The sequence below is a fragment of the Salvia splendens genome, chromosome 19 (genome assembly GCF_004379255.2).
Source record: "Salvia splendens isolate huo1 chromosome 19, SspV2, whole genome shotgun sequence".
Lineage (NCBI taxonomy): Eukaryota > Viridiplantae > Streptophyta > Magnoliopsida > Lamiales > Lamiaceae > Salvia > Salvia splendens.
The window spans coordinates 1014313-1026785 of record NC_056050.1 but is presented as its reverse complement, the minus strand read 5'-3'; the positions used below and the strand labels follow the sequence as shown (position 1 = coordinate 1026785).

The following is a 12473-nucleotide window of genomic DNA, read 5'->3' as shown; positions in this document are numbered from 1 at the left end:
AAGATTTATAACTGTAGTTTATTCTTCACATTGATTTATTCTGACCTATTAAATTGTTACAAAAATGGAACATAGTCCCAATAAAAGTAAAATAAATCAAATAAGATGTTTTGATATAACTTTAGGATATAATTTAGGCTTTAAAGATGGAACCTTGTGACATGATAGTCACTTGGTTAGGCAGTACTATTCCTCGAGAATATATGTATGGCTTTTATACCCACTTTGGAAATATATAAAATAAACAATTTGATTTATTTGAAAATAATAATAAAAAATTTGAAATAATTATGCTTGTGACAGTACTTGAGCTCAATTATTGTAGACTGAGTTTGATGTTTCATGAGTTTGCAATATTGATACAATCATAGACGATATAAAATGTGACCTGGTCGGTAAAACGACGTTCATATAATCATGAATTTGAATTTGAATTTGAATTTGATCAATTTGTTATTACCATTATAAAAGGCATATATTCTTCGAGTTTTTAGGTATCAATACAATCTGTACCCGTTTTAGAGAAAATTGCCAAAAAAATCATGTAGTTCTCTCAAATTGGAGAAGAATTATAGTAACATTGATATTTTACTTAACGGTCTTGTGGAAAAATATTCCGGCATGCTACATATCTGAATTTATTAACGTGCGTGTACATATATAAAAATTAAAGATATGACTACCAAGTGTATTAAATGACGTCGTTTAGATAGTGGAACATTTTGTCCACATAGTATATCCCATCTGTCATATGCGGGCATATTCTCCTCTTCACGGGGACGTGCGAGCCTAGGTTGTTTTCTTTGTTTTTGGCTTTTTTTGCCTTTGCGGTTGCTTGATTGCTTTGCTTTTTTCCTCCTCTCCCTTTGTGTTTTTGGTTTGTCGGGGTAACCCCGGTCTCGGAAGATAATGGGAACTTGTGGGGTATTTTGGTTTTGGCTCTTGTGTGTGTTCGTTTTGTTGCATAGCTCTGTGAACTTTTGCTCACAACCCTCAATAGTTTGAGCATCTTACTTCTATATATAAAAAAACATACACAATTTCTTCCAAATTTAAAAGTAACAATTGATTAAACTTGATGAAAAAAAATATTCATTATATATCACCATGAATTAAAAAATCCAATTAAACACAGATTTATGAAAAAAATAATTATCATATATCAGTATGAATTAAAAAAATATTCCTACAAAATTTTGAAGGGAACACAATCGCACATTGTGGATTAAAAAGTTAATTTAAGCACAATTATGAAGAGAACACAATCTCACAATTATCAAAAGAGTGCAGAATTATTAGTTTATTACTGTATAATAGTACGAGACTTGCAACTTTAAATTCGTGCCTAGCTACTCCTAAAAATCAAATTCTATATATTTTACATTTTCATAAATTAAATTACTTGTGATATTATTGTATTATATTGTCGTATTGATGAGAGCAACACCACCACTCTTATATGACATAAGTTGTCGTTCTACCTACAAATTATATAAAAATTATAAGAAAATCAATGATCATAAAACCTAGTTGAAATGAAATATTTACTGATTACTCTCTTTGTGCAATTGCAACTAAGGAGTTGCACTTCAACTTAAAACACGTTTTGAAGAATGTGTAAAGAATGAATAAAGTTGAGATTTACTTATCCAAAATATTAAAATGTCAATTTAGATAAATCAAAATGTTAAATTCAGACTTTTAAATTAATGTCGAAAATAATAAACACCAGAGATGACTTTAAGCTCTAGCTGAATTTTTTTAAAAAAATATTATTATGAATATATTAAAAAAATAATCCATGAAAGAAGAAAATACAAATAAAGGACAAATATAACTACCTGCCTACTTTCCAGTTACCATCATTTATTCAACCTAAACCAAATCTGATAAATTAAATGAAATAAACAACCTTCAATTATCACATGCCTCAAATTTGCCTCTCTTTTTCAATTTCCTATATGGATAATAGGATAAATAATTATAAATAAAAAATGATGTGATGTAGAGATTCTTGGGTATAAAGGATTTCATTATATTTTAAATAGATGAACAAAATAAAGTTGATTTTGGCATATCAATTTGGATTTTGATCAACTTCAAAAGCGAATAAGAAAATCAGATTTAAATGATTATTATTCAATAAAAAAATTAAGCTGCGAATCTCACATGCATTAAATTTTACCTAATTTATTGCAATTTCCGATATGGATAAACCCTCATTACCCGCCAAAATAGTTATAAAAGGAAGGCCCCCATTCTGTTTCAGTTTCACAGTAGTTCAGAGCTTCTCTTCTCTCCCACAATCCTGTACATACGCATGCAGATTCACATACACACACACAAAAACATCATCTAAATCTATTTACAGTGATACACACTTCTCAATGGAGTCTAAAAACACCGCTCCTTCATCAATGGAGGTGCAGCAGCCGTCGCAGGCGGCGGCACCGATCAAAATCATAGTCCTCGTCGCTGCAATCGCCGCCGGAGTCCAATTCGGGTGGGCCCTACAGCTCTCCCTCCTCACTCCCTACGTCCAGCTGCTCGGAATCCCCCACACTTGGGCGGCCTACATCTGGCTCTGCGGCCCGATTTCCGGCCTGATTGTGCAGCCAATCGTCGGATACTACAGCGACAGCTGCACCTCCCGGTTCGGGCGCCGCCGCCCGTTCATCGCCGCTGGAGCTGCGCTGGTCGCCGTCGCGGTTTTCCTCATCGGCTTCGCAGCTGATATAGGCCACGCCGCCGGCGATCCCTCCGGAAAGGTGGCTAAACCTAGGGCAATTGCGGTTTTCGTCGTCGGATTCTGGATTCTCGATGTCGCTAATAACATGTTGCAGGTTCAATTTTGAATTGTGATTGGGTTGCATCATTGATTATATCGATTAATTGAGTTTTTCTGCAGAATTTTGAATTTCCCCCTTTTTTAGGGATTTATAATGATCGAATTGAAATTGAATTGGAATTGAATTGGAATTCGCAGGGGCCGTGCAGAGCTTTGCTGGCGGATTTATCCGGCGGAGAAGCGCGGAGAATGAGCACATCAAACGCGCTCTTCTCCTTCTTCATGGCGGTGGGAAACATCCTCGGCTACGCCGCCGGGTCCTACACTCACCTCTACAGAATCTTCCCCTTCTCCAAAACCAACGCCTGCGACGTCTACTGCGCGAATCTGAAATCCTGCTTCTTCATCTCCATCGCCTTGCTACTAATCCTCACCGTCCTCGCCCTCACCTTCGTCCGCGAAATCCCCGTCTCCGCGGCGGAGATTTCGGAGCCGCTGAAGAAGCCGAAAATCCCCGTGTTTGGGGAATTATTCGGTGCGCTGAAGGACCTCCCTAAGCCGATGTGGATCCTCTTACTAGTGACGTGTTTCAATTGGATTGCGTGGTTCCCCTTCCTCCTCTTCGACACCGATTGGATGGGGAAAGAGGTGTACGGCGGCAAGGTCGGCGAGGGGAAGCTGTACGACCGCGGCGTCCGCGCCGGAGCGCTGGGGCTGATGCTGAATTCGGTGGTTTTGGGGGTGGCGTCGCTTGGGGTGCAGTTCTGCGCGAGGGGGTTCGTGGGGGTGAAGAAGATTTGGGGAGGCGCCAATTTCTTGCTGGCGATCGGATTGGCGATGACGGTGGTGATCACGAAGACGGCGCAGCACTCGCGCCACTACGCCGCCGATGGGGCGCTGCAGACGCCGGAGCCCGGCGTCAAGATCGGAGCTTTGGCACTATTTGCAGTCCTCGGCATTCCTCTTTCGGTGAGTTTCTCTCTTCTTTGGTGTTTTAATTTTTTTTTAATGATTGCATGTGTTTGAATTTGAATTTTTGCTTATTTATTGCATGAAATGATTATTAGATGCTGCTACATGTTAAATTGTAATTAGTAGTCAGTACAATATTAAATATCCCATTTTTCATTGGTTTGTTCACCAATAAATGGTCAATTTTGTTTTTATTACTCCATCATCAACATTAAATATCTCATTTTTCCTTTTTTTTATTTGTTCGTCAATAAATGATCTATTTTATTTTTATTAATATAAAAGTGAGACTATATTTCCCCTTTGGTGAAAAATTATCTTTAAACAATCATGAGATCATTTTTCCCCTTTGTTGATTTTCAAGTGTGAGCATAGGTATATTAGTATAGTTTCCTAATTCGATTAAAAAATCACATGGATTATGAGAAACGTGAAAAACTAAAACTTTTTTTATTTATCTATCCTATCACATGGTTAAGTAACCATTAGTGGTGTTGTATTGGTTGTTTAGATAATGGATTTTGTAGTAGGTGTAGTATTTTATTTGGTCACGTGATGGTATAATATTTTAAGAAGAATCATCTTGTCACTTTATGATAAAAAAGAAACTAGCTTTATCATGAAAAGTGACTGTTTACCGCTATGTTTAATTTCTTATGGTAAAATAAATTTCATATTGCAGCCTAATTAGTTTTTAAAAAATGGAGACTGATTGCTATGGATAGGAGAGAATCAATTTGAATATAGTGATCAAATTTGGCACATAGCCATATATATACCGAAAGGAATAAATATGGCTGTGTTTTTTCATATTGTCAAAGCATCAATATCTACTATTTGGCTAATACTAACCTAATTTAATGAAAGTGATTAAGTCACACACAGAATCTGTTGAAAGTAAATGCTATTTGCTCCTTTCGTGTGAGGAACAAAATAGCAATAATTGTAGTTTTGGCACCATTTCAACATCATAATGAAGAAACAAACCATGGCCATATCTCTAGTTGGGAAGAATTTTAAAAATTCCTCTTGTAATGATGTCTGTGTGACTTGGCATGATTTTATGGATTGAGATGAGATGGCAGCATATTGCATGCTTTGCTCCCTTCTTGGAAGGGTGGCAGATTAGTTGAGATGTTGACTTTTGGAAAAAGTGCAGATTAGAAAAAAGACACACATCACATCATAAACACTCATTAAACTGAGTGGGAGAGCCATTTCCTTGATTACTTTAGTTTAGTCCTTTAAAAATGATGATTACAGTTAATTTTAGGAAGTTGGTGGTTGGGTAATACAGTTAGATCATGATAGTGATCTTTCATCTTACATATACACAATTTTGAAATAAACCCCATGATGAATTTGTGAGTTGGCAAGTTTTCATTCCATGATGTTTGGGGATGTGGATGGAGATGGAAAAAAAAGTTTGGATTTTGCTTTAGATGCTTAGGTTGGCAGAGATTCTTGACTTCTACTAATCATATAACTCTGTTCTACTTGAGTTTTTATTTGTTCTTTTAAAGATGCCTTTTTTTTTTCTTAAATAACTTATCTTACTGTTGTTGATTAGGTAACTTACAGCATCCCATTTGCTCTGGCATCTATATTTTCCAGTAATTCTGGTTCAGGACAAGGTAAATAATTTAGCCAATTAATATGTCATGCTCTACAAAATATAGTACTATTCCTATATTCTAAACTACATTTTATCATATTTGCAGGCTTATCACTTGGAGTTCTTAACCTTGCAATAGTCATTCCACAGGTAATAATTTAACACCACTTTATTCCAACAATGCATCAACAAAAATCCTCCACTTCTGCCAAAAATCTGTTTGTCCAGTTGACTTCTGTTTGATTGCAAAAGAAACAAAAAGAATTGATGAAATCACATGCCATATCTTATCAAGATTGAGCACATTATCAGAAAGTGTTAGTGTGGATTGATTCTCAACACTTTTGGAATTTTCCTTTGCTGCAGATGTTGGTTTCTGTCACAAGTGGGCCGTGGGACGACCTCTTCGGAGGCGGGAACCTGCCAGCGTTTGTGGTCGGGGCTGTGGCCGCCGCCATCAGCGGCGTCTTGGCACTGACGATGCTTCCGTCGCCGCCTCCTGAAGTGGTGGCGACCAAGGCCATGACTGCCGGAGGATTCCACTAGAATCTTAGTCCCTTATGGCCTTTTTATGAGTTTTTAATCCCGAATTATGGCAGAATTTATACACGCTAAGCGTGATAAGATTTGTGGCTTTTTTCTTTTTAATCTTTTTTCTTTGTTTTCACTAATGAAGATGATCGTGTGTGATGCTTAATTAAATCTTGTCAACTTTACAATTGTTTTTTCTTCTCAATATATATAGTCCAAGAATGTAGATTTTAAATTTACATTGCATTGGATTCTCAACATTGTGTTCATTGTTAGGGTCAAGTTCTTAAAAAAGTTAATTTCAAGTCATTTTAGGGAAAAATTTGTTTCAAAAATGCTTTTACTCTTCAATGATAGAAAAATAAATCACAATATAATAGCAAAGTAAATAAAAAATGAATAAAAAAACCTAAATAATAAATCAAAAGCTATAATTAAATAAACAACCAATACTATTCGTGACATGACCACATATGTCTATATCCACCGCATGTTCCAACGATATAAACTCTAAAATGTGAAACATGAAAATATGACTAGAAATGCAAAATGCGAGAAATATACTCCATCTTCCATCCGTCCTTAAAAAAATAGACTAATTTTATCATTTTAGGACGTTCTCAAAATTAACCGAAGTCTAGTTAAGGTGTTTATTATTCCTAGTTATGCATTGCTACTCACTTGAATCTCACATCAACACAACAAATCGTTCAATTGTTGCCTAGATAACTTAAAACGTTAAGAACACAAATAACTAAAATAAAATAAAATGTGGATATTGAATAAATAATCAAAGGAACATCAGAGTTGAACTCCCAATAATTTGATATTTTCTAAATTTTGAGTACTAGATCTTGTTTTATCCCATTTGCATCACATTGTAGTTGTAATTGCTTGGGTGTGTTGTTGATTAAGATCGAACCACATAATTCGTGTTCTTGCATTGTTTCATTTGCACATACAATCACAATTTGCTTCATATTCAAAATGGAAATTAACTACTTAGTCATTTTCAATTTCCAGTAACGTTGTCTAACCTATGTGTCACATATCAATTTGTTAGGTAAAGTGACAATCCGGATTGTGACTCGAGCGAAGCCGAATTATTATGCGACAACTTGCATGAAAGTGCCGTTCAGGGAAGGACGACATACTTAGTAGTACTATTTGTTTTGTCGAGCCCTACTTATATACTTCATCTGTCTCATAAAAATGAAAACTTGGGGATGACACGAATTTTAGTGAAATTGGTAAATTAGTAAAGCGGAAGAGAAGCGGTAGAAAGAAAAAAGTGTTTGAAATATTCTTAGTGGAGAACTCACTATATATATAAAAGAGAAAAACTTGCCAAATTATAATGAAAGTGGACTAATTTTGTGAGACGAATCAAAATAAAAAAAAGACTAATGTTTAGAGACAGGATGGAGTGAGTTTAGAATAAAATATTGAAATCATATCCACGAGAATCCAGTGGATACGAATAAACAAATAATATTAACCACTCAATAAAGAAAAAACAATAATATCTTAGGAATTAACATAATTAAAACCAAGATAGAATTGAGAAATAAATTTTCAAAAAGAAACTAAATCAAACAAAGCATTATAGTAGTACTAATCAATCAAATTTTTAATGAGTAAACTAAATAACTCAGAATTTAAATTCACCCACTTGATAAAAAATAAATACAAATTTTGAAATAACATTAAAATATTGTAGTAGTAAAGGGAAGGAATTAAATCAGTTTTAATTTAGCAAACGCATCTATAATTTCAAAATTTGCAAAAGGGTACAGAGTGTTAGGTACAACATCATAAGGTTCATGAGTTTCGAAGCATTAGATAATAGATAATGATGAAATACAATACAGGATAAACAAAAATTAATAAATTTTATTTTGAATCAAATTAGGCATATTGATGATGGTGAGATGTATAATCTTAAGACAATGTAATCTTAACATTTTGAAGACAGATCTAAGATATAGTGTCAAATACTAAGTGTTATTGAAAAAGAATAATCGAACAAGATGAGAATAAACATGACTTCTAGTAATGAACAATAGTATGAATCAAAAGTCCTATAAATATGCATATTAAGGGTTTTGTTACCAAAAGGCATGGCATCAACCAAAAGATTAGCATTGAGTGTTATTAAGAAAACGGCTGAGCTGCTTTCTCCAACAAAGTCCACACCCTACGAATTCAAACATCTCTCTGATATATGACCAGACCTTCCTTCGAACATATGTTACAACAACAAATTTCTACAAAAAGAATCCATCCATGGAAGGGAAAGATCCAGTGAAGATTATGTTGGGTTACAAACCCGTCCCACATCGGATGAGTAAGGGAAGTTGGAAGGTGTATATAATTCCTGTCCAACCCCAATTAGTTTGAGGCCTTTTGGGAGTGACCCAAAAATAAATCCGTGCGGGCTTGACCCAAAGCGGACAATATCAAACTAATGTTGCAGTCGACGATCCTAACAAGTGGTATCAGAGCCCAGGTGGCTATGGGTTGTGCCTGGATGAGCCCCGGTTAGGGTCGGGCCCTGAAGGACTCGGGTTAGAGTCGGGCCCAGGATGACCCAGGGGCCAGGGCTGGAACGACCCATGTTTGTGTCAACTGCGTTCCCGATGTGGCGTCGGTTTGAGGGGAGGTTTGTTGGGTTACAAACCCGTCCCACATCGGATGAGTAAGGGAAGTTGGAAGGTGTATATAATTCCTGTCCAACCCCAATTAGTTTGAGGCCTTTTGAGAGTGACCCAAAAACAAATCCGTGCGGGCTTGACCCAAAGCGGACAATATCAAACTAATGTTGCAGTCGACGATCCTAACAGATTATTGGCGAGGCTATTGCCAAAGCCTTGGTCTTTTACTACGCGTTGGCCGGGCGGTTGAGGGAGCACACTGGTGTTCAACGAGTGCACCGGCCAAGGGGTGGTGTTCAACGAGGCCGACGCGGACGCTACGCTACAACATTTCGGAGAGGATGCCATTTATCCACCCTTCCCCAACTTGGATGACATTACTCTTTATGTGCCAAACAAGCTTGGAATATTGGGTGATATTACACTTATGTTCATTCAGGTACGACTTTTATCTTTTTGATAAGGTGAATGGACTCCATACCTCACATTTTAGATTCTCATATGCCACATCAATTACTACTTATCCCATATTATAATTAACTATTAACAAAAATTATGTAAATTACTACTTATTCCATACCCAAGTTTCAACTTTAAACATTTTCAATATCGGTACTGTACCGTATTGCCCGTAAACCCACCTCTGCCAGACAATCGCCCTCTCTCCTAAACCCGACGAAGAGATTAGATTCTCGGGGGCAATGGATAACCGAAACCAAATAAACCCACCTCTTCCAATAGGGTAATGATACGGATATCTATTTCACTTCATCTATTTTTAGTCATGAATGCGAAATGTAAAATAGTCTTCTTTTTCTATTTTGATCTATCCTATAGAGAAATTCCCTTTTTGCTAGGTTTTTTTGTCTTTTATGAGGTGGGTCATATTCTGCACTAACAATATTTTAATTATTTTTTTTTATATCTCTCTCATACTTTACTTGATTAATACGTACAAGGTACTATGGCAATGTGTTAAGGACCTAAACCCTTAACGTCGATTTCCACACAAAATCAAGAAACGAGATGTCGTCGTTGTCGAGCGCCCAACGTTGGGTCGTGACTTGGACGACAAAAAGGGGCAGCTGAGCGCGAGAAGTTCTCGTCGGCAGCCTTGAGGGTTTGTTTCTTGATGCAAAAGCAATTGAGCCAAATATACGTTTATTTCGTAGATGATTGAATAATTGACTGATTATTATGAAAGACTCCACAATTATTTATAATATGTGTGGATACAAAAAGATATGCTAAATCCCTATAATATCTAAACAAAATAATAATAGAAGATATGCTAAACTAGATAGATAAGACTCGTATCAACTCCCCCACGGTTAAAATCCACCTTGTCCTCAAGGTGGAAACTACGAACCAAGGACGAGAGTCGAACGCAGAAGCTTTGACGAGGTATCTCCTCCTGGATCAAACGCCCACCGAACATTTGAACGTCTCCCTTCATCACAGCCATAAAAAATCAACAAAGGAGACCCAATGTGGTCGGTAAAATTCCACGCCACAACGACAAGCTTGTTCACGCCTCCAAGAATGTTCGAAACCAGCATGTCATTGCTCGGAGGGATCAACCTTGCATCGGTATCGAGAGATGTTGATCGATGATTCATACTTGTAACATCACTGATACTCAAATCCACATAGACACCAACAATTATGCACAAACCGGTGTAAGCACTATCTCCTTTCTTGCCCCAACAATTCTCATCAATAGATTTGGATTGCACTTGAACCACAGGGAACGAGGCGATGACCTTCGGCACTTCCTCTATGTAATCGTCCTCCTCTACATCGTCTATCGATGCCTCTTCCTCATTCTTTTTACTCATATCGGTAGGTAGATTTCCACAAAAGATGAAACTCGCTGGTCTTCGGGTCTGCCATTTGTACCTTCCCTAGATCCATGATTCTCACTAGGCAATCTAATGGCAACATTTGATACAGATTCTGCATCCGAACTGTCGGCATCACGATCCTTGGTCTTCTTTGCTGTTGTCTCTAATATAGAGTCCTCAAAATCACCAAGCTCCTCTTCGTCGTCGTCTGTCAGGTATCCCTGCTGCTTGCGCAATCCAGATGGGTCCCAACAGGTAGGCGAGCGCGAAGGCTAGTACGGGGTCTGATTGGTCACACGCACGGACTGACCGTACATGTCCCGCGGTGGAAGGCTCAAGTAGTGGGGCTGGTGGCAGGCAGAATGGCCTCGCGGCGCTCGCACCTCCTCCCGATGGTGAGGTCTGTCCCAGCACGTCTCCGCGCGTCGGGGCCGGTGATCAAAGGATGGGTAACTGTGGTCCTGCTGCTGCGTCGGTGGGTCCCAAAACGTTGGGCGGTGCGGCCGTGTTGCGTGAATCGGGTGGCGATCGAACCCTAATTGGATTCGTTGATCCCCACGATCAAATAGGTGGCCCCTCTCGGCATAGCCACCGCGGCATCGAGGCCGCGCATCCTGCGCGCAATCGCGGTACCCGATGGGCGAGTATCCCATCCGTGGGCGACGATTAGGTGGATCCAAGCGGCGTAAGACGTAGGGTGGTTTTGGCTCAGGCTGAGTGGGTGGACGGAGGTTGTCAATCCGCCGCTCTACTGCGTCCAGATGATATTCCATCATGTCCAATACGCGATCGAGTTTTGCAATAATAGGGTGTATCTGGTGCGGGGGCTGATATTGTTGGTGAGTCCGCATAACTAATAAGGACGAGAATGAAGTTGGATTGGAGGGGTTCAGTCGACGTCTTGGTCTGCGCGGTGCCCGTTTGTTGGCGGTGATGATCGGATTGCTGATCGGGTGATCGTGGCGGCCACGGTGGTCCGGATTGGCCTTCCTCGGCCTCCGATCTAAGCTCCGGTATGTTTGGACCCTGCCCCCGGGGCTCAGTGCGCAGTGCTTCTGGCTCGCCTTCACGGCGCTCTCCGCCTTCTCGCTTTGCCGCGACCTCTAGTTTGGATCCTGTGGACTAAGCGGAAAGGTGGACAAGTCTTCGGCAGATTCGGCGTCTGATTCCGCTCAGGAGTCGGTTGTTAATGGTAGTTGCGGTGATATGAGGTATGTATTTTACAATTCCTCTAATTAGGGTGAATGGATGCGGAGGGTCAGCTCTCAATGAAAGCACCAGTTGTTAAGGACCTAAATCCTTAACGTCGATTTCCACACAAAATCAAGAAACGAGATGTCATCGTTGTCGAGCGCACAACGTTGGGTCGTGACTTGGACGACAAAAAGGGGCAGCTGACAAAAAGGGGCAGCTGAGCGCGAGAAGTTCTCGTCGGCAGCCTTGAGGGTTTGTTTCTTGATGCAAAAGCAATTGAGCCAAATATACGTTTATTTCGTAGATGATTGAATAATTGACTGATTATTATGGAAGACTCCACACATATTTATAATATGTGCAGATACAAAAAGATATGCTAAATCCCTATAATTTCTAAACAAAATAATAATAGAAGATATGCTAAACTAGATAGATAAGACTCGTATCACAATGCTATAACATTTCCCGTGGCAGTAATGACTACGGGAGAGTTATCAAAGAATCCCCTGCACTACGCGGTGGAGTTGGTGATGAAGGCAAAACACGAAGCAGTGACCGGTGAGTACCTGAGATCTGTGGCAAATGTGATGGTGATGCGAGATCGCCCTAATTTGACAGCGGCTAACACTTATATAGCTTCGAATTTGACGCACATGAGTATAAAGCAAATGGATGTAGGGTGGGGCACAGCGGCATACGGTGGGGCGCTTAAAGGAATTTTTTGGCCGACCGATATAATTCAAGTAGCTTGGTACTTAGGATTTAAGGATGGTTTCGTGGTTCCGGTTAGCCCGCCTCTCGAATCCATGAAAGTCTTCGAGAAACATCTTCAGGTCATGACGACTACCGCTCCAGCAGCTTCCTCTTTGTGA

The 12473-nt window shown here is 39.1% G+C and overlaps 2 protein-coding genes across 2 annotated transcripts; both read left to right on the top strand.

The window, feature by feature from the left end:
* The first annotated feature begins 2251 nt into the window (after nt 1-2251).
* On the top strand, nt 2252-6072 carry LOC121779927 (sucrose transport protein-like). The gene is made up of 5 exons (XM_042177403.1): nt 2252-2843; nt 2987-3757; nt 5331-5394; nt 5482-5525; nt 5742-6072. The coding sequence occupies exons 1-5, from the start codon at nt 2388-2390 to the stop codon at nt 5919-5921; spliced, it is 1515 nt and encodes a 504-aa protein (XP_042033337.1). The 5' UTR covers nt 2252-2387; the 3' UTR covers nt 5922-6072.
* A 6005-nt stretch (nt 6073-12077) lies between these two features.
* LOC121780097 (benzyl alcohol O-benzoyltransferase-like) lies at nt 12078-12473 on the top strand. The gene has a single exon (XM_042177620.1). It carries the CDS (start codon nt 12078-12080, stop codon nt 12471-12473), a length of 396 nt encoding a protein of 131 aa, XP_042033554.1.